Source organism: Oreochromis niloticus, linkage group LG2, assembly GCF_001858045.2.
Source record: "Oreochromis niloticus isolate F11D_XX linkage group LG2, O_niloticus_UMD_NMBU, whole genome shotgun sequence".
Lineage (NCBI taxonomy): Eukaryota > Metazoa > Chordata > Actinopteri > Cichliformes > Cichlidae > Oreochromis > Oreochromis niloticus.
Window position 1 is genome coordinate 2,522,707 of NC_031966.2, and position 22,890 is coordinate 2,545,596.

Genomic DNA, 22,890 nt, shown 5'->3' on the forward strand with positions numbered 1-22,890 from the left:
GAGAGCACACCAGGTTGACAGTGGATCACCTGATGGCTCTGGGTTTCACCATAAACTATGAAAAGAGTGTCCTGCAGCCAGCTCAGGCCATCTCTTTCATAGGAATAGCTCTAAACTCCGCCTCATACAGAGCGTGTCTCTCTGTGGACAGAGTAAAAAAAAAATGCTATCACATGCAGGCATTTTTCAGGTGGGAAGATATCTCCCATTCAGAAGATGCCTGCAGATGCTGGGATTAATGGCGTCTTCACTGGCGGTCATTCCGCTAGGCCAGGGGTGGGCAATTCCAGGCCCCGAGGGCCGGTGTCCCTGCAGGTTTTAGATCTCACCTTGGGTCAACACACCTGAATCACATGATTAGTTCATTACCAGTCCTCTGGAGAACATCGGGACATGTTGAGGAGCTAATTTAGCCATTTAAATCAGCTGTGTTGGTTCGAGGACACATGTAAAACCTGCAGGGACACCGGCCCTCGGGGCCTGGAATTGCCCACCCCTGCACTAGGCAGACTGCATATGAGGGAATTTCAGCGATGGGTTGCATCACTGAGACTGAATCGAAAGCGCCATACCCACCGCCATATCAGAGTGACAGCAGACTGCGCTGCGGCACTCCACTGTTGGAGAAATCCCACATTTCTCACTCAGGGGGTGTCACTGGGGGCTGTCACAGCCAGAAAGGTGGCTGTGACAGCCCCTTTCTGGCTGTGAGTCTCATGGGCTGGGGTGCCACTCACGAGGGCAGAGCAGTGAGTGGCAGCTGGGACTCACGACAGAGGGGTGCTCATATAAACTGGCTAGAATTGCTAGCAGCATTTCTAGCACTGAGACACTTCCTTCCCCTGTTGAGAAACCACCATGTTCTGATCAGAACAGACAACACCACTGTTGTGGCGTACATCAACAGACAGGGCGGGTTATGGTCCTGTCCTTTGCACATGCTGGCTCGCAGACTGATCATGTGGAGCAGCATCAATCTGTTGTCACTGAGAGCTACTCACATTCCAGGAGCGCTGAACTTGGGAGCAGACTTAATGTCCAGGGGAAACCCGCAGTACGTGGACTGGACCCTGCACCCACATGTGGTGACCCAAATCTGGACCCGCTTTGGCCAGCCACAGGTCGATCTGTTTGCCTCGAGGGAGAACACTCAGTGTCCACTGTATTTCTCCCTGAGGGACCAGGAGGCTCCGCTAGGGGTAGACGCATTAGCTCACAATTGGCCACATGCTCTGCTTTATGCGTTCCCTCCACTGGCCTTAATTTCTCCCACTCTAACCAGAGTGAGAGAGAGAGGGCTAACAATGATATTGATCGCCCCAAGGTGGACGAGGTCCCATTGGTTAGCGGAGATTATGCCCCTCTTCTGGAGCGAACCTTGGCCTCTCCCTCTCCGACGAGACCTAGTCTCCTAAGCCAGGTGGGAGATTCTTCACCCTCACCCCAAGCACCTCGCCCTGTGGGCTTGGCCCGTGAGAGGTTGAATCTGAGTACGGCAGGACTCCCGCAGGGTGTTATAGCCACTATTCAGAGTGCTAGAGCCCCCTCCACAAGATCATTGTATGAGAACAAGTGGAGGGTATTTGAGGAATGGTGTGGAAAGTCTCACACTCTCTCCTTTCAGTGCTCTGTGACAACAATTCTCTCCTTTCTCCAAGAACTGTTAGATAAAGGAAAGGCCTTTTCCACAATTAAAGTATATCTAGCAGCCATTTCAGCCTGCCATGTGGGCTTCGTGGATGGCCCAGTGAGCCATCACCCGCTAGTCTGCCGTTTCATGAAAGGGGCACGACGGCTCCACCCGGTGTCTAAACCTCTCGTTCCCACGTGGGATTTATCCTTGGTGCTGGGGGCAGTTTCACAGCCACCATTTGATCAAGGTCTTTTTATTGAACAAAGAATTGCTTTTAACAACAATTACGGCAGTATTAACAAACAGTTGTATCCCACCCCCACCCACCCCCACCCATCCAGAACAGTGTAACTAAAACCCAGCCAGAGAGGAAGGAAGAGATAAAATAAAATAAAATTACAGATAAAAAGTAAATACTAAAATAAATGAATAACAGCAAGGGAAGCAAAAAACCCCCCAAAAACAACAACAACAGACAAAACAATAACAAAGAAAAAAACAAAACCAGAACCAAACACTCACACACACATTAAGCGATAGTATCCGGACTTAACCTTTCAAAGTAAGTAGGTAAAGGTTGCCATGTGCCATAAAATTTCTGAGCCGAACCTTTTACAGTGTATGTCTGTGAAGGTTCTCAGTCATCCAGGTCATTGTAGTTTACAGTGTAGCGGCTCTTTTCCAGCTGAGTATAGTACATGACATCGTTTACCCATTGCCCATATACAGGTGGAAATGGCTCTTTCCATTTCAATAAGATCATTCTACGGGCCAAAAGAGTGCAAAAAGCAAGAAGATCAGAGTGTGATTTAGAAAGACTGGCATCATGAAGCGTCGCCCCAAAAATGGCTATAAATGGGCAGGGTGCAATTGGAACACCAAATATGTTGGACATGGTTTCAAATATACTTTTCCAAAAGCTACCCAGTTTTGGACATGACCAGAACATGTGAAATAGGGAAGCAGGCTCTTGTTTGCACCGGTCACATGTGGGGTCAAACCCATCCTTGACTTTGCTCAGTCTAGCTTTAGACCAATGGAGACGGTGAACCACTTTGAACTGAATCACCACATGTTTAAGGCAGATAGATGACGAAAAAATTCTATTGATTATCTTATTCCAAGTCTCATCTGCAATCCGTTGGCCAAGGTCTCTTCCCCATTGTTCCCTAAGTGATTGCAATGTGGACAGCCTAAAATTACTTAACAACTCATAAACATCACTTATAACCCGCTTGGCATTTGGTTTAAAATCAAAAATATCATCCAAAAGGGATGGAGGTGGACAGGACGGAAAGCACTCAGTATTAGAAGCAACAAAATTCCTGAGTTGTAGATACCTGAAAAAATGTGACTGAGGGACCTTGAACTTGGTCACCAGCTGTTCAAATGAGGAAAAGATATTGTCCGTGAAGGGAGCATTCATTGAAGTTATTCCAAGCTTTGTCCATATGTTAAATGCCTTGTCTGTTAAGGATGGAGAAAACATGCAATGTCTATGCAGTGGTGCATTAAGAGAGAGTTCAGTCTGTTTAAAGTGCCTTCTGAGCTGGTACCATAATTTCAGTGAATGGATAACAAGAGGATTCGTGGTGAAGCTGGAGATCGGTCCCGCCAGAGGTAGTCTGGCACACAGCAAAAACATCAGGGAGGATTGACTCACTGACAGCTTTTCCAGTGTTACCCATGATGATAAATTATCATGGTCCTTTATCCAGTACAATAATGCCCTTATATTAGATGCCCAGTAATAAAACAAACAATTTGGGAGTGCTAAGCCTCCTGCGCTCCGTGGTCTTTGTAATACACTCTGTTTCAGCCTAGGTGGCTTTTTGTTCCAAATGAAGGAAGAGATTTGACTATTTAGATTATTAAAAAATGACTGGAAGACATTGAAAAAGATATAGAAATTTAGGGAATATAGTCATCTTAATGATATTTAATCTACCACCCAGTGAAAGAGGCAAGGACTCCCACTTTCCAAAATCCTCTTTTAGCTTAGACAATAAAGGAAGATAATTAGTTTTATACAAGTCTTTATGGTTCTGCGTAATCCAAATGCCCAAGTATTTGAACTTGTTATAGCTGAGTTTGAAAGGTGCTAAAATAGACGAAAGTTCCCCGGTTATTGTACCTAAAGTCATTGCCTCGCTTTTCCCGAAATTCACCTTATATCCAGAAATTGTCCCGAATTCCTTAAGTATATCTAAAAGTTTAGGGAGGCTATTTGAAGGGTTGGAAATAAACAAGAGCATGTCATCGGCATAAAGAGAGACTTTATGTTCGACATCCCCACGATGTATTCCCTCAACATCAACACAATGTCTCAGAGCAATAGCTAGCGGTTCAATTGCGATGGCAAAAAGAAGAGGTGACAAAGGGCACCCCTGTCGTGTGCCACGCTGAAGCTGAAAAAAGGGGGACAGACTATTGTTGGTCCGAATGGCCACTACAGGGGAACAGTACAATACTTTTATCCAGGATACAAAATTACTCCCGAAGCCAAATTTTTTAAGCGTATGGAAAAGAAAGTCCCATCTCACCCGATCAAACGCTTTTTCTGCATCAAGCGAAATTACAGTTTCCAATACATTACCTTTGACATGGCTATAGATTATATTTAATAAACGTCTAATATTAAAAAACGAATACCTATTTTTGATAAAGCCTGTCTGATCGGGTGAGATAATGGAGGGCAGATGTTTCTCTAAACGGCGGGCCAACACTTTAGCAAGGATCTTGGTGTCCGTGTTCAGCAAAGATATTGGACGGTATGAGCCACAATCTAAATGATCCTTATCCTTTTTTAGAATTAGGGAGATCACTGCTTGACGCATTGTTGAAGGCAAGGATTGTGAGAGGAAAGATTCTTCAAAAGTTGACTTTAACAATGGGTTCAATTGGTTAGAAAACTTCTTGAAAAAATCAGAAGTAGGGATGGGTATCGTTTAGGTTTTATCCGATACCGGTGCCAAACCGGTACTTTTGAAACGGTGCCGGTGCTTAAACGGTGCTCAAACCAGTGCTTAAAGAATGGAGAACACAAAATTGGTCCAAAAACTTCTCATGTTTAGCTGTTTTTTTTGTAAAAAGATAACAATGTTATCCTTTTCTGCAGCTATAGGGCATATATGGTCTCACTCTTGGCTGGAAGCAGTGCTTAAACAATGGAAAAAACACAAACTTTGTCCAAAAACCTATCATGTTTAACTGTTTTCCACTTTTTTTTGGTCATTTTAGCCTTTTTGGCCAGGGTGAAGGGAGTATCTGCCATCAAACAAGAAGACAGCCGCATGTAACTACGATGGTGTTTGCTAGTTCACCTTACATGCATTAAAGTAATAATGTGGTTAGCCTACTCAACGTAATTACACACGAACAACATGAAGCTACTCACGCAGAGGAGAACGGCTGCTGCTGCCATCATCATCCTCGTCATTTCTGCTACGGTGGCAGGACTAGGGGCCAGGACTCTACTCTTCGGGTATTTGGGGGATGTTGCTAACTCCGGGTCTGATAACAGGCACCACACCCGCAGTAGATGTGCACGGTGTGAGGTCTCGCAGCAAGCTATCAAACACGGCGCATTTCTCGGCTTTAAAAAAAAACACGCTATGCGTCGCCAGGTGTTTCATCAGATTTGAGGTGTTACCTCCTTTGACAGTATCACAGTATCAGCTTAAAGCACTTGTTGCAGGCTGCTGAGTTTGCATCTTTTGCTGTGAAGTACAGCCAGACTTTGACCGCTTCGCCTTGGGCATTTTTAATCTGTAGCTCTGCTCTAAAAGAACGTACGTACCTGGCCCCGCCTACTATCCTCGGAAACGTAAAATGATTGGCTAGAATTGGCTCAGGAAAAAAAAAGCACCGAAATAAAGCACCGAAATGTGCGCTGCTTTTCGGTCTGGTTACTACCGTTTATGTCAGAACCGGTACCCATCCCTAATCAGAAGGATGCGCGTCAGGGCCAGGAGCTTTTCCAGACTGCATACTCCGTATGGCCATTTCAATTTCAGCATTAGAAATGGACTCCTCCAAACTGGTGGCTGCATCTTCTCCTAAGGAAGGGATATCAAGTTTCTCAAAGAAATTTTCTAGTGCCAGGTCATCTTTAGCTGGGGGGGAGCTGTATAAAGTCTGATAGTATTTTAAAAAAACTATTGTTTATACCTTGGTTATCCGTACACCTTATTCCCTGGTCATTCCGGATCTCAGGGATAGCTTGATTAGCTGTTCTTTGTCATAGCTGATGAGCTAGCAGCTTGCCTGTTTTTTTCTCCATGTTCATACGAGTAACTACGCAGCTTCGAAATTCGATACTCAGCCTGTTTTTTAGATATAAGATTATATTCAGTTTGTAATTTCAGCCTACGTTTATATAATACCGGATCAGGGCAATGGCTATATACAGCGTCTAGTTTAGTAATTTCATCAGCTAATTGAGAGAGTCGCTCAGTATCGTTCTTTTTTTTGTTCGCACAAAATGAGATTATCTGGCCTCTCAGATATGCTTTTAGGGATTCCCAAACAGTTGATGGTGACATCCCTGGAGTTTGATTGATAGCAAGAAAGAAATGTATTTGAGACCTAATATAATTAACAAACTCTTCGTCTGCTAACAATACTGGATTGAATCTCCATGGCCGATAATTAGAGTAGGCATTGGGAATACGCAACAACAGGTGAATGATCTGAAATCACCATGGCCTTGTAATCACAGTCTGTTACTGAAGGGAGGAGTTTTTTGTCCAGAAAGAAATAATCTATGCGAGTATATGTTTTATGGACATTAGAAAAATAACAATACTGACTTGAGTTACGGAATCTCCATACATCAGCTAACCCATAGCTATGAAGAAAACGCTGAATAACACGTGCTGATTTTGAAACAGGCGTGCTTTTGTGCGAGCTGCGGTCCATAGCAGATAATGAGCAATTTAGGTCCCCACCAAAAATATTATGTGTTGCCATGTTGGGAAGCCGTGCAAAGACGTTAGTGAAAAAACTATGGTCGTCCCAGTTAGGGGCATAGACATTTGCTAGAATCAAGGGGAAACCATATAAATGTCCTACAACTACAACAAAACGGCCTGCAGGGTCTTCATCTACAGTTGTGGCTATAAATGGTAGAGTTTTGCTTATCAAGATCGCTATCCCCCGGGCTTTAGAATTAAATTTAGAGTGATATATCTGACCTACCTATCCAGACTTGATTCGAAAATGATCAGAGGTACGCAGATGCGTTTCCTGGAGAAATGCTATATCTGTTCTAAGTCGTTGTAGATGAGTAAGAACCTTTTTCCGCTTGACGGGATGGTTAAGTGATTTTACATTCCAACTTACAAAATTTACCACCCAATCACTGAATGATTGCGCTCTACTCATCCCTGCTCAAATAGTAAAATATGAAAACCCCAGATGCAAGACACGCATAGAGAAAAGAGAAAAGAGAAGGGACAAAAAACAAAAGAAAACACACAGTGATAAGTAAAATAAACATATCTGGCTGAAGCCCAAACCAAGAACATAATGAGCAATTACACCAGATTGAACATGGTGACTGCAAAACCCCCTGCAAACAGATCCACACATATAGCCTAGTGCTTGTTTGGTTTACTATAAGCCCAGACCCTTAGGCTCCCGCTGACCGTGTGACATGACATATCCTACAAAAAAAAAAAAAATCGACGTCCAAACAGGGTATAGAACTTTTCGAAACCCAATGGTATTGTCATGAAATAAAATGAACCAAAATGTGCTTATGAAATAGGTTTAAATGTCTTAACAAGAAGTGTCTCTTTAAACTTTTCATCACAGTGCGAACGCTATGATAAACAGAGTCATGTATACGCAGCAGTAACTGAGACAACCAACCGTAGCGCTGAACTTAGGCACGGCGCTCCCACATAGGGCATCAGGCGCAGCCTCCTCAAACGTTAATAATATGTTCTTTAACATATTCCATTGCCTTCGCCGCATCCAGAAATTCTTTCTCCTCCCCGTTGTGCGTGATACAAAGTTGCGCTCGGAACCTGATCCCAAAGCGGATACCTTCTTGTTCACGGAGAAGTTTCCGGACTTCTGTAAAAGCAGCCCGAGCTCGGGCCACCGAGGTCGTAAAATCCGGGAATATTGCAATTGGTTGTCCATTGAACCTCAGCGGAGCTTGGGTCCTGGCACGGCGTAGAATTTCCACACAATCCTGGTAGTAATGAAGCTTGGCTATGATGGCCCGCGGGTTACCACCTGGCTTTCTCGGGACCAGACTCTTGTGTGAGCGGTCGACAATAACATCTTTGTCCATACCCAGCACTTCACGTAGTAGCGCGGATACGGCCGTGGTGGAGCTCGAATCCGGGCCCTTCGGGACCCCTTTGATATTAGATCTCCGCATCCTGCCTTCCATGTCATCACATTTATCCTTCAGGTCAGACAGCTCCTTCCTCTAAGTCTTCACTGTAAGGTGACCACCTCATCGCTCCGCATTGACAGCCCGTCCTCTACTTCTTTCACTGTGGCCTTAACTCCATCAATTTCAGCGCGTGCCGCCGCCGTACTGTTAGCGATCTCATTTCTCACTTCTTGCACGTCAGCCCTAATGTTATCAAAATCTTCTTTCAGTGCATTCCTGAGTTCTTCTTTTAACACTGCACTGATATCGTCTTTGATGGATCGAAGAAGCTGCAATTTTAGGGCATCAGTATCCACAAAACGCCCATCTCTCTGCTGAGTCTGTTCCTCAGTGGTCGCTGAGCTGGGCGCCGCACTTGGGTCATCATTGGTACTCTCGCCCGAGGATGTGCCGGGCCTAGCCGCCGTTCCTCCTGTGTACTTATATTTTCTTAGGTTAGATGCCCTTCTGTCTCGAATGAAGCTGTAATATGGTATATAAAACTGTTAGCTTCCCCTGTGACACAAAATGAAACTTTCTGGTTGAAAATTTTTTTTTTCTGAAACTCTGTTAGCGGGAGCCTTCAGAAACACGTCTTATTCCATTGCTGGCTTGCTAGCGCCCCCTCACAGCCACCATTTGAACCACTAAACCAGGTGGAAATAAAAATCCTGTCTTTGAAGACTGCATTGCTCCTGCCTCTCGCATCTGCGAAGCGTGTCAGTGATATTCATGCGCTGTCAATACACAAAGAGTGCACCCGATTCACGCGGGATAACTCTAGAGTCACACTCAGGCCAAATCCGGCCTTTGTGCCCAAAAATCCTTTTCTCCAATGCACCCCATTGGAGCTGGAAGCTTTTTGCCCTCCTCCTTTCTCCTCCCCTGAACAGGAGCGCCTACATGCTCTCTGTCCAGTTAGGGCTTTATGTACCTATATAGAGAGAACGAAGGCTTTCAGGAGGTCGGATCAGCTGTTTGTTTCCTGGGCTAAACCACATCTCGGCAAGCCCGTTAGCAAACTCTTGGGCCCTTTTTAGGGGTGTCTCTATAGAAGAGATATGTGCAGCGGCGAGCTGGGCTTCACCTTTGACCTTTGCAAGGTTTTACAGGTTGGATGTCACTGCACCATCTCTAGCCCACACTGTGTTAAGTGTGGGTCCCCACGAGACCTCCTAAGTTGGCAGTCAGTTGTTCAGATGGGCTTATCTGGCAATACGGGAGTCTGCATATCCCTATAGTGAGACACCGAAACGAATGTTTGAAAGAGAACTTGAGGTTACTCTATTCCGTAACCCCCGTTCTCTGATAACATGAGTGAGGTGTCTCACCAGATCACCCTCCTTGCACGAAGCGAGGAAGAGGTGAGCTTATCTTGAATGACGGGTGACGCTGCGTCACACCCTTTTATAGGGAGGGTGGCCCCTCCCTGATGCAAGCGTCACGACTGCCAGCCAATGCTGGCTGGAGTAATGATATAGAGGCTTCTGAGGACAACGCTGAGAGAGCGTTCCCCATAGTGAGACACCTCACTCATGTTATCAGAGAACGGGGGTTACGGAATAGAGTAACCTCAAGTTTCGGCGTCAACCTAGATTCTGGGTATCGAAGATTCCATAGGATCACTCATCCTATTCATGTACAGGGTTCGTATGGGTGCTTGAAGTCCTTGAAAATGCTTGAATTTGAATATTGTCTTTTCAAGGTTTGAAAAGTGCTTGGATTTCAGATGTGGTGCTTAAATGTGCTTGAAACCGTATTTCATTTACCACAAATAACTATCTGACCGAATAGTTTTATCAGATAGAGAAATAAAATGAGTCGCAAAGTGTAAAAGCAACATTTCCCCGCCTGGGCTGCCTTGCGCCCCTGCATGTCAGTCTGTTTCAATGTGTGACCCCGCCCCTACCCCCGCACAGTCGGGGATGAGTGCGCTAACTTGACGTTGCTGTTTTAATGAGTGTTTGATGGAAAATGACACTGGCGGAATTTGCACTCTTGAGTCACATGACAGGTGAGTCCTAGTAAATAATTTTCGAGTATGTGCACATAACACATGCTAATTTTTAAAACTTTTATTCTGCTACCTGTCAAACGTGCTGGAGAAATGCACTGAGTGTGATAGAGTATGGCAGTGCTAGTATAGCAGTTAGTTATGGCATGGTGATTTATGGAATATGCTGTAAACTTAGCTAACATTACTTAGCAGTAGCAGTAATGTGAGTTACTTCACTCAAGTGAAAGCTTTAAACATTAGTCTGACACTTAACTAGCCAACTGAAAGCTTAAGGAAAGAATGGTAATAAGAGGGACTGATCCATATGGGCACAAAGAATAGCCACTTTTTTGTGCTACCTAAGTTCCCAAAATTGGTTTATCGTGAGCACCTACACATTAAACAATTTAACAGACGAATTTTAGTGTTTTGATGAATGAATATTTCATACTTTAAGGCTGCATGTTTATTTAAGGGAGATGAACAATACATTATAATTTACATAATAATATCACAGATGATAGATTAAATAGATGCTTGTGCATTTGTGAAGTCTTGATGTTGAATTGAACTGAGTGTGTCATCTGTTCAAAGCCTCTCCAGGTCAGTGCTGTTCTCCATGCCTGTCTTACTGTACATGGTGTTATTAGCACAAACACTTTAAAAGTCACTGTGACTCAAACATAGAAAAAATCAATTTATTTATTTTTTCACTTATATTTCTGACCTCGTGTTATAACTGTTTAAACGTGATCATCTCCGTTTTGCCCCCATTTTTGGTGGTGTGGGTACAAATGATCAGGCATGACATTCTCATAATAAATCAGATAAGTACTGCAAATAATTATTTCTGCATTTGTGTGATTGAAATGAATTGAAAATTTGACACCGTTTTAAAGATTTGGCCTAAATAATTTTGCAGTGAAAGACCCTAAACATGATGACCTGACGAGCGACACCGTGTCACCTGTGACACACACACCTATGACTTTGCCAGTTTCAGCTGAAACAATTTCAGTGTTTCAAACCTTATTCCAGGGTTTTTAGTTCACCATTTATGAGGTTTGAAGCAGAAAATAAAAGACGGATCTGAATGTTTGAAAATGTTTTGGTAAAATTCTGTAAAGATTAGATGAAAAATACTCAAAGGATATATTCAATTGGTTTATTATTTTGTAAGATAAGTTGAAAAAAAAGTTAAACATGCAAGTAAATAAAGAAAAAGTTAAACAAGTAAGTAACGAAACAAAGTGAAACAAAGTAAGAGTTAAACAAGTAAATAAACAAGGTAGAGGAGAGAAAACCCCAACAATCCCCTCTGAGCAAGCACGAGGCGACAGTGGGGAGGAAAAACTGCCTTTAAACGGGCAGAAACCTCCGGCAGAACCAGGCTCAGGAGGGGCAGTCAACTGCCGGGACTGGTTGGGGGGTGAACAGAGGTGGAGCGAGACGAGGCTACATCAGTTGAGGAAGCCCTCAACTGATGGCTTCCGGAACAAGCAGAAGCATTTTTTCTTCTTTTTCATGGACTTTTCCACGAGCGCCTTTTTCTCCAGGATGAGGGTTTTCAACTCATCGATTGTTTCTGCGTTTTGGTTCTCAAGTTTCTTGCATCTTTGCTCCACCTCTTCTAATGTTGCTTGTTTTTCTCCAAGCTTTTCATTCAGCTCTTTGGATGTTGCCTCTTGTGTTAGCTTGTCCTTTTGCAGGTCTGCATTTCTCAGTTGGACTTCTTTGTGCATGTCTTCTAGCTGCTCATTTCTTCTCTGGATGTCTTGGAGCGTACACTGCGGGCCTTCATGTATTTTGTCTTGTTATTGCTTTTGCGCCTGCATTTCTGTGTTTTCCCGCTTCAAATTGTTGAATTCCAACAGTATCCCCTTAATGAGCTCAGAGTTGTTTCTCGCCATTTGATCGATCCTTTTCTGCATCTGTGAGCATCGTTTTTCCAGTGTTTCCTTTTCTCCTTCCAGTTCACTCGTTTTGACCTTCACTACATCACAGAATTCTTGTATTTTTTGATTTTTACTCTCAAAGTCCTGGATAATACACTTTCCTTCTCTCAGTCTTTCTTGCTCTTGCTCTTGAAGAAGGTCTTTATTTTGGCGCAGTGTTTGATCCAAGCTTTGTTTCACCATTCTGTAATTTTCCTGCATGCCTTTGAGTTCGCGCTGCATGTCTTTTTGCTTTGTGTCCTGTTCTTCCTTCTGTTGGAGGATTTCTTTATATTTTTCTTCAGCTTCATCGAGCTTTCTTTGGAGCAGCTGATTCTTAATTTTAATTTTTAAGAGAAATGTGTTTTTTGAGTTTGTACACTATATGCATATAAGACAACCATTTCCTTTTTCAGTATTTTTGAGTGGTGCATTTTTCTCTGTTTTAACAAAAGGGGAACAAAGGACATTTAAGTCGACCTAAGATTTGTTTTAATTTTTATATGGTCTTACTGAGGTAATGCAAAGTGAAACATGCATTCTTCTTTTGGTAATGTGCTGGAAATGCTTGAAAATGTACCTTGAAAGTGCTTAAAAAGTGCTTAAATTTGACCCTGAAAAAATGCGTATGAACCCTGCATGTAACCTCTTCTGCTGGGGTTACTTGTGTAGCAGCATTCCAACAGCGCCCTGTGTGTGTGTGTGCGTGCGTGCGTGCGTGTGTGTGTGTGTGTGTGTGTGAGAGCGTGTGTGTGTGCGTGCGTGCGTGCGCGTGTGTGTGTGTGCGTGTGTGTGTGAGCGTGTGCGTGTGTGTGTGTGAGCGTGTGCGTGCGTGTGTGTGTGTGCGTGCGTGCGTGTGTGTGTGTGTGTGTGAGCGTGTGCGTGTGTGTGTGTGTGAGCGTGCGTGTGCGTGCGTGCGTGCGTGCGTGCGTGTGTGTGTGTGTGTGTAGCTTGCATTGCCTTTTGTGTCACAGAGTGATGTGCTGTACAGAGTCAGTGCAGCTGTGACTGGAATGCTGTCAAGTTCAGCTCAAAGCTGAAAAGATCAAAGATGTGGTCGTCTGTTTGCATGAAGACAAAACACCAACCTCGTCATCTACATAAACCTTTTCTTCAGCTACACAGCTTCAGCTTAGCACCAACACATATCATTTGCCTCACTTTGTCTTCTGGTAGCACAAAGTAAGTTTGTAAGTTTGTGTATTTCAGGAAGGCACGTCGGCAGTGGATAACCTGAACGAGATGCAGTGCATGTGGTTCCAGACAGAATGTGCCTTGGCCTACAAGGCGATGAACAAGTACGGAGAGGCCCTGAAGAAGTGCCATGAAATTGAGAGAGTGAGTTCATTGTTTATATTCACACGTTCCACCCAACTGCTAACGACACACATTTAAATCTTTTCTACAATATCCTCTCACCTCTCTAATTCAGGTGACAATCTCTGGCTTAAAGAAAAATAAAAGATTTCTAAAACATCAGTAGATTTCAACACGTTATCTTTCAAGTTCAGCTAAATTCCGCACAAAGTCTTAATCCCAAGTAATTGAGACGACCTAAAGTTATCATAAAGATCAGAAGGTTTCTGAGCTGCCCCCTTCTTCTCTTCATCAGCATTTTGTGGAGATCACTGATGACCAGTTTGACTTCCACACCTACTGCATGAGGAAGATGACGCTGCGCTCCTACGTGGACCTGCTGAAGCTGGAGGATGTCCTACGGCAGCACCCATTTTATTACAAAGCTGCTCGTACTGCAATACAGATCTACCTGACCCTGCATGACAAACCTCTGACTGATGACAACAAAGAGAGCCAGGCAGACACGGGTCAGACTCTATGTGCATGTGCAGAACGACTTTTATTTACAAGTAGCTCTTTTAACGATGTTATGGACTGGTTCTTATATTTCTACCTTATCTGAGCACTCAACGCACTTTACACAGCTTGCCTCATTCACCCAATCACACAGGCACTTTTTTTGTTCTGCTCTGCTTTACTAAGTCCTTCCTATCTACCATTCACACACATTCATACTCAGATGGATGCGTCGCAATGCAAATTTAGGCTTAGTTTGTTTCTAAGGATATTAGGCTTGCGGGGATTGAAGCACCAACCTTGGATAGATGGCTTTATTTTACCTTCTGAAATACAGATTGTTAAAGAGTTAAAGGTGATTTTTAACTTTTTCAGAACAGTCGAGGGTTTTTTGTTTTTTTTTTGTGTGGCTTTTTTAGTCTTTGCTTGCAAAGATGTGTAACTTTCATACCACTCAGAAAACAAAAATGGATGCATTTTTTGCAGAACCTGTGTAAAGCTATCTCTGTACACTCATTAACTGGTACATGAAAACAGCATTTTCAAATTTGGACACTGCACAAAAAGTAAAAAACAAAAAGCTGAACTAAAATGAACAAAAAAGCCGTTAACAGTTCTGAGTTTCAGAATTTGATATCTTTGAGCCTGTTCACATGGGGATGGTATCACCTGGGAAGAATTTCACTTAAAACGATAATCCAGTTTCAATTGAGGACTTAGATTAAACCTGTCCAGAGGCAACTGGACAGGTAACTGCAGCTTAAAGGCTGTTTGCCATGTGGTGCATGATGAAAATGGATTATCTTGATTATATCAATGGTGTCTGGCTCTACTTACAGAGCTAGCATCACTGTTTTTTCACTTCTCTTGCGTCCTTGTTTCTGAAGCTGCCTCCCAGCAGACTGCAGTATAGAACAGCACACTTGCCGCCACAGACTGATACAACATCTGCAGCAGTTTACTGTAAACGTCAAAATATCTTAGTTTCTATAACAAAAAGAGGTGACTCCATACTGTTCCAGTCTACGCATTCAAAGCAGGCCTGAAGTGCTTTGAGCGCTCCAGGAGAGTAGAAAAGTGCTATATAAGAATCAGTCCTTTTACCACTTAGAGCCTCAGTAGCATCAGGTGTCCACTGGTTGACTGTGAGTTTAGTAGGAGGCGGTCTCTGCACACTGGGTTTGTAACATGTGTGCAGAAAAACCAAGTTGTGGTCTGTTCTGTCTTCAGACGTAACAGACATGCAAAGCTGGAGTATAAGGCACAGCATTATGTCATAACACTGGTTTTCTCTTTCTTCTCTATAGAAAATTTGACAGACAAGGAGCTGAAGAAACTGCGCAATAAACAGCGAAGAGCACAGAAGAAGGCCCAGTTAGAAGAGGAGAAGAAGAACGCAGAGAAGGAAAAGCAGCTCAAGAATCAGAAGAAGAAGAAGGAGGATGATGACGAAGAGATTGGAGGGCCTAGAGAGGAGCTAATACCAGACAAACTGGCCAAGGTGGGCAGATGTTTGCAGCTGGTGCAGCTGGCCTCAGTCATATACGTTACTAATGAAACAACTTTTTCTTCCAGCCGGAGAATCCTTTGGATGAAGCCGTCAAGTTCTTAATCCCGCTTAAGAACCTGGTGCGGAAAAAGGTTGAGACTCATCTGCTGGCTTTTGAGATCTACTTCAGGAAAGGTGAGACGGGCTTCAGCACAGACTCATCTCAGTTTGTACTGTTGTATTGCTATTCCAGTGCCTAAACCCATAATAAGTGTACCAGAAGTATCTTTGGCTTATTGTCACAGTAACATGACGTGCAGGTGTGGGTTTAGTGTGGAGCAGTATTTGCTTTGATGCTGCAGGGTTTAACTCTGCAGATGAAGAGGGAAAGTGTGGATGAGGAGTCAAAACATTTAGAAGCAGATCCAGGGCATGCAGATGAGAGTCTTTGTTACTCTCTTTGTTACTTAGGGACAGCCTAGTTGTTGGAGATGGGAATCATCACACACCCTACCATACAAAAGCGTATGGTTCAGTATTATTGCTGTCTGCATTTATAAATTAGACAGCTTTATTTGCAAAACATCAAAACTCTTTCTAAGAGTGATTGCAGTCAGACTGTGACTGTTTGCAGAAAGGTTGCATGCTGTCAGGTGAGATAAGACAACTCTTTATTGTTGTTATTGTTGAACTTTCCCACGTCAGCACTAAGCACAACTAAGCACAACTAAACACAACACAGCAGACTTCAGTGTATTTTTTAAAATGTGCAAAAAAGGAAGGACTTAATAAATAAAATAATGAAAGGTTATTGCAAACTATTATTGCCCCCAAAAAAGTGGATAGACCACTTAATTCAGTATGATCCTTGAGTTCCTGGTGTTCAAACACTCTCCAGTCTGTTCAAAACAATCCTGCAGCTGATGTGATGCAGCTGATGTGATGCACCTCCTGGCCAGGTTTTCACCGTCTTGTGGCTGGGTGGGGGTGTATGCAGGGATCAGCAGCTTGGACATGTGGTCTGACAATCCTAGAGGTGGTAGAGGGGTTGCTCTGTAGCGTTTTTGGATGTTGCTGTAGGCTTTATCCAGTGTGTTTCCCCCCCTTGTTGCAATAATAGTAATAATAATGGATTGGATTCATATAGCGCTTTAATATACCGTTCTGGGGAATACTGACCTTAAGTCAGCATGGGTCAAGTCCCCAGCTATAATGTGCACTGCGTCGGGATGGGGAATACTGTTCTGCTGGCTGCTTATTGCCCTGTGCATGGTTGAGTTAGCATTAGCATCAGGTGGTACATAGACAGCTGTTACCATGACGACAGTAAACTCGCGAGGTATGTAGATGGGTCTGCATTTAGTCTAATATTCCAAATCCAGGGAGCAGTGGCTGTCTACAGTCTGTGTTTTTACACCAGCTGTCAGTGATGTAGATGCATGAACCGCCTCCTCTGTCCGGAAGTCTGGAATCTGTGAGTAGTACAATGCTGCTGTCCCGTACACACTTGTTGACTGCAGTCTGTAATCTCATTTTGTCGATTTTGCTGGTTATGGACCTGACGTTGGAGGGGAAAATACTCGGAAGAGGTGGCTTAATTGGTTGTTTCTTTAGCCGTGCTAGCGGGCCCACTCTGCAGCCTCGCCTCCTTTGTGTCCGTCTCCTCTTGGGCTTGCGGCTGGGGAGAACCATCCACGGAGTCCCTGGAGTTCTTATTATATCCTCTGGAATGCCGTGGAAGTGGTGGTAGTCCGACGAAATGTTCCTCACACAGCGTAAACCAAACTCAGATGAACTGTCTTTTCTGTAGTAGAGTTATCCCAGAGTGTTTTAACCTATTATATCAAGTGTGCTTTTATGGATACAGTAAAATAAAAATAGAATGGTGAAGGAAGGAATGTAGTTTTAAGAAAAGGTAAAGAACATACTGTGTCAGAGGGAAATCCCTGACAATCAGATGACTATTTATGAGCAAGCACTTGACACCAGTGAAAGGTAAAAATACCATTTTAACAGAGCGAATCTTCCAGCAGAGCTATAATGAGGGAGGTGCACCACACAGGCCACTCTGACTCCCACGTCCCCACCCTTTCTCTGACTGCTGTTGAAGTTCTTCCAGAGGATGAACTTGAAGTTCTCATGGTCCATGGCCTCTGACATGCCGTGCTGGTACTGCAGTGCACTTGCGCCCTCACTATATTATATTTTTGGGTGCACCAGGCCTGACAAACATCCTCTCCTGCTACCTGATCTAACTTACTGGTGTTTTTCACCAGTTCCTTCCAGAATCTGCCCCAGTAACAGCACAAATCACAGCACAGTAGGACACATTCCCCAACCTAGAGAGGGAAACATCTACCTGATGGTATCTCTCACCTTCATGCTCCTTCTGGCTCAGGCTCCTCATTAGAAAGGTGACGTGTCAAGTCTCAAGAGCTTATTTCAGTAGCCAGGGGCCTCAACTGCTGACCACAACCCAATTCACATACTGGGGTGGTGAGCCCCAAGAAGGCGGGCCCATGTTGCTAATTTGTGCTGCACCTTAACATGACTCTATGGGCTAAGGCTCTGCCACTAGGCTCTCTCCTTCACGGCCTGGTTCCAGAGCGAGGTGGAGATGATCGTCACCTGAATGAGAATCTGAAAGGCACAGAAGAGCACTAAGATGGAAGAGAGGCAGATTGACTCATGGAAACGAGAAACTTTTGAGAAAGCTTAACAGATGTAATAATAACTAGCAGCCTGAACATCTAGAAATGAAGGTAGATGGATGAATTCAGAGTTCGACTGTCTTACATTCTGCAAAGATTACAAAAACGTTGTCCGTCTGTCTTTCTCCAGAGAAGTACCTGCTGATGCTGCAGTCCATAAAGAGGGCTGTTAACATAGAACCTTCAAATCCATGGCTGCATCAGTGTCTTGTCCGCTTTTTCAAAGGAGGTAAGTGTGACCTTCTGTGAGCTACTTGAACTGCTGTGATTGTCTCTGGGTATCACCGTTTAAAGCTTCACTGGGCTCTGTCTTATATACTTACAGTGAGTGAGAGCACGGATCTGGCAGAGGCAGTGAGAACAGTGCTGACGCATGAGATCTCCAGGCTGTTTGGAGAGAGCAGCCCTCAGAGCTTCAACAAGAACTACCTGAGCCAACACTCCAACTCCATCCCACACAGACTGGCTGGTACGCAAACCTGGTGGTGAATGTTATGACACACTGTGGGCTCAGACACTGTGGGCTCAGACACTGTGGGCTCAGACACTGTGGGCTCAAACATATTAGAAAATATGTCTGAAAGAGAATCTTTAGAAGTGACAGCTTTGGGTCAGACCACAGGTCTGTTATTATGAACAAAGAGTTTAAAAACATTTTTTACACACAGCATAAGAGGAAAATAAGTACTATGCTAAAATCTTTTGTTCAGTCCTTGTTTCTTTATACTTTGCTTCCAAGAAACCAGGCTGTAATTTTTATAAAGCCGACCTGGAGCATTAGTCCTCCAGGTTTTCTGAAGCTGCTGTTTTACTCATTTCCACTTCAGTCTTGAGCATTTTCAGACGAATGTCGTATATTTTAGTTAAAGTTGCTAATTTTCTGAGTTTATTGGAAAAAGGATATAGGATCACAGACACACAGTACATAATTACATATGTAATTGCAATTTCCATACACATGCAGCACACCAAAGACGAAGGGTTTCAAAGTGTTCTCGTGCTACTAATTTAAATTCAGGCCTGCACCTTTAGATTCAAGATATGAAGGATCATGTATTGCAAATGTATTCCTGATATTGTTTCACTCACTTATTGTTAGCAAATTAAATATGCGACTCTCTGGGCAGCTGACAGCAGGTTGCTAAACAACAATAGCTGGTTATAAGCTGATATTGCTCTTAGCTTATAACCCAATATAACTAACATTATGCCAGCTAATGTTACCCTTTGTTTTGGTATCTAAAAATTAAACGTTGCCCCTGATAAACAGTTTGATTACATTCTCACACCATATTAGAGTTTACTCACCAAACCTCAGTCCAACAAAGTTAGTTTCACTTCAAAGACTTTTCACTAATACCAGCTAACAGAGGCTAATAGTAGCTAACAGAGGCTAATAGTAGCCCTTGCTAAGAGTTCAGGGTATTCTCAACAACTTGCCTCTGTATTGCTGTCATCAGTCAGAAATGAGCTTCTCTGACTTCTCTGTTCGTACCTGTTTGCTGATGTTGAAGAGCCGGTCACACCAAGAACAGCTGTAAACGCGTCTCGCTCCCAGGACTCCCCATGTGCTTCAGAAAAACCCTGAAACATACTGAGTTTTGTACATGACCAGAAAGAGTGAGTCAAGTTGCCAGTGACAGATTTGCATCTCTGACAGACAGGTGAGATGTTGGGGAAGAGAATATGAAACCTTTCTGTGGAGTAATGTGGCATCCACTGCATGTGACTGTGACAGAAATAAGGAGACTTATCAGCGTCAGTATTGAATTTATTCATCTGTGGTGTCGAGTTGGGCACGTTTGATTTTTTAAATATATAATCTCAAATTTTTAAGTACCAGAAAAAAATCTTGATGCAGGGATTTTGTAAATATTCTGTAATTGTGTGAACGACACAAATTTAAAGATCCCAAATGTTACACATGCCTTTCTTTTTACAGACTGTGAGTTTAGATCAGTTTTCAATTAGTTTCAAAGAATGATTTCCACAAATTAGAGCATCATAAAGTACATATTGGCAGCCTTAATGTATTGTTTTGTCTATCCATCAGATTCCCGCTTTGCTTGCTCTCTTATTTTGCCAAATCAGCTGTGGAAGGTTCTTCTGGATCGTGATGCCCGTCCATCCCTGTTGTGAAAGGGACGGACCGTAAATAAGTAACATCCACCTAAGAGGAGACCGGCATACATCTGCTTACCTCCATTTATAGAAAAACCAGAAACTGATTTAGTGTTAAGACAGAGGGGACTTTGTGGATTAGAAACATGTCAAAGAATATCATCACGAGATTATCACAACTGCATGTAATGTAGGTCTGTAGCAAATAAAGGAAGAAAAGAGGACAGCCTTTGTTAGAATAGATCGTTATTGTCACTGTTACAAGAACAATGAACAACAGTTTGGCATCTCTCTAATAGCAGTATGTAGACTTTTACATTAAAATTACTTTAGAATATAAGATCCACAGATATGTACATGTTGTATACAGTTGTGATGTGTACCAGTCTATTCTATAAATGTGGGTCCAAAACCAAACTTAAAGGGTACGTCATGTAGAACTATTTTATTGAATGACTGACTCCACTGTTTGTTCTGCATACAAAATGTTGACTCGGTGACACAGATTAAATACGTGTGCCTGCCTGGCATAGAGCCAGTTTGGTCTGGATGGATAATGGTACTCAGACATTCTTTCAGTCTATTAACCAGTTTTTCTTTTGGCAGTAACAAAGTAGGACAGCAGCTAAATATTTCATAGAATTCAGTGTTGAAGCCATCTGGTTACTGGCTTTATTATTGAAGTGGGAAGATATTATGGTTTGTATTTCTTTCAGCTCAGTGTGAGCATGTAAATTAGAAGCTGAATCATCAGATATTGTGGGCAGCACTAATAGCTCAAAGAATGCATCCCGAAGTTTATCTGGTTCACCTTGCAAATGGAAAACTTTTGCATAAAAATAATCAAAATCTCTGTTAGTTTTATCCAGGATTGTCAGAAAACTGCTGTTTTGTCACTTTATCCTTTGTGTAACCTTAAATGCTCATGAATGCTTTAATTAACGGGCTAATACTCAGTGGAGTTTAGCCCCAAACTCGGTGCTTCTGTGCAGGTCTGCAGGAAAATTTTCAACTTTCAGCCTGAAAGGGTAACAATGGAAACCAGCAACTAAACAAACATCCACACTGGGGAATACAAGCTAACTAGAGATGGAAATGTGTACAAATCATAGAGCAGCAACAAGGAGGCAAAACAGGGAACAAAAGACAAAGACTGCAACTATAAATGCACAGAAGGTTTGGGATTGGGAAAGAGAGGAAACACCTCGGGAACGAAACTGAATACTACTGAAATAAACCTGAATACTAAACACATGGGACGGGGATTACCTAAATAAAACAGGGAGACAAACATCACTGACAGAAACGTGACACAAAAGGGTGAACAAGAGGGAAATCATAATTATAACTAGGCACAAAGAATAGAATAGAGAACCATTTTCATGGTCTCAGAGAGTGGAATCAATAAAGACCGGATCCATCAATCAGAAAGACTTAAGAGAATAGAAGAATGTTAGGGACGTCAAATATGATCAAATTTATCAGCCTTACCTTTCACTGAATATCTAATGTTCTCCAATTTTAGACGTGGTGTCACTGAGTGCTGGAGGGAGCTTAGTTGACTTCTGCTGAAGGAGAAGACGACGTCTTGCCAGTAAGGAAGTAAACGCTAAAATGTTTCATTGGTTAGAGGTAAACCAGTTGTAGTCAACTGGGAGCCAAAATATGGCAACATGGGGGAAGGTCACTGAAAGGATCTTTGACATGGTATCGAAATAATTCTGCCAAAAGCGAGTGAGTAGTGAGCAAGAGAAGAACACGTGTAAAGTTGCAGGATGGAGCGTGTTGTCGCAGTTATCAGTGACACTGGGACAGATTCGTGACAGTCGAGTTTTAGAGAAATGGACTCTGAACAGGACTTTAAAACCAAGTTAGTACTAACATCACTAATAGCACATAACTTTGCCGACATGTGTCCAACAGTAATGTTTTAATGTTCTTCATTATTAAACAGTTGCACATAAATAAGTGACATAATATTCAGTACTTTTAAAAGTTTACTCTTCGGACGCCCCTCTTCTGCTGTTTTTTTTTCCGGCAAAATTATCCACACCCACCGCCACGCTATGCATTCTGGGATATGTTGGGCCACGAAGTCTACACCGCCACATCCTTAAAATTCAGGGAAATGAAGAACGCATTTGAGGCTGCATTTCGAGCAGCCTTTGAATTGGGACAGCCTTCGCGCGTCGCTGTGACGTAATCGGCCTTCAAATGCGGCCTTTAAGGCTGCAGACCCTGAACTGGGATACAGCCTTTGGCTTAAGGGAGTGTGGGGAATCTTTTGTGCTTGGATTTTGGGGGTTTTATAATAACGGGTTTGATATAAGATTAAAGTGTCAAATATCTATTAATATGAAAGTGTGAAATGTATTTATATATTTATTTATTCAAATTGATGTATTGTATAATGTGGTGGAAGGTTGGGATTTAAGAATTTACCTGTGAGTGGAATAATGGTTTAGTCTGTGACAGCTGAAGGTACTTAAGGCTGCCAGTTGGCATTAGATGGGAATGAAGTGTTTGTAGGGAGAGCTGTATGGCAAATTAATACTTCTTGTTCCACTGCACTTGCCTTGGTCCGTCTCACTGTGATTCCAGCTGCTAAGGGCCGCCCTGTTACACCAACCATGGTCATTATGGGGTACCGTCTAAATGTCATGTTTTTGATGTCTTGCCTACAACATGTTTGTCCTGTCCTACCCACCCTGGCTAGGATTATTCACGTGATAGGGGTTAAGCATATTGCAGTCAACCAAGTTCTGTTTTCTAACTATTGGTGGAAATTTTGTACACTGTA

At 43.0% G+C, this 22,890-nt stretch overlaps 1 protein-coding gene across 5 annotated transcripts in view; it reads left to right on the top strand.

The window, feature by feature from the left end:
• LOC100695335 (N-alpha-acetyltransferase 15, NatA auxiliary subunit) overlaps window positions 1-22,890 on the top strand; it is a 50,681-nt gene that overhangs the window by 15,985 nt on the left and 11,806 nt on the right. Inside the window, exons 13-20 of one of the 5 annotated variants that reach the window (XR_267020.4) lie at window positions 13,164-13,292; window positions 13,567-13,780; window positions 15,077-15,270; window positions 15,345-15,453; window positions 18,100-18,198; window positions 18,295-18,438; window positions 19,484-19,633; window positions 20,023-21,607. Coding sequence is in view for 3 of the 5 variants with exons in the window: in XM_005458847.4 (XP_005458904.1) it covers window positions 13,164-13,292; window positions 13,567-13,780; window positions 15,077-15,270; window positions 15,345-15,453; window positions 18,100-18,198; window positions 18,295-18,438; window positions 19,484-19,557 (963 nt within the window). In the remaining 2 variants the exon portion in view is untranslated. The other 4 variants (XR_003221171.1, XM_005458847.4, XM_005458849.4 and 1 more) reach the window with 4 other exon arrangements.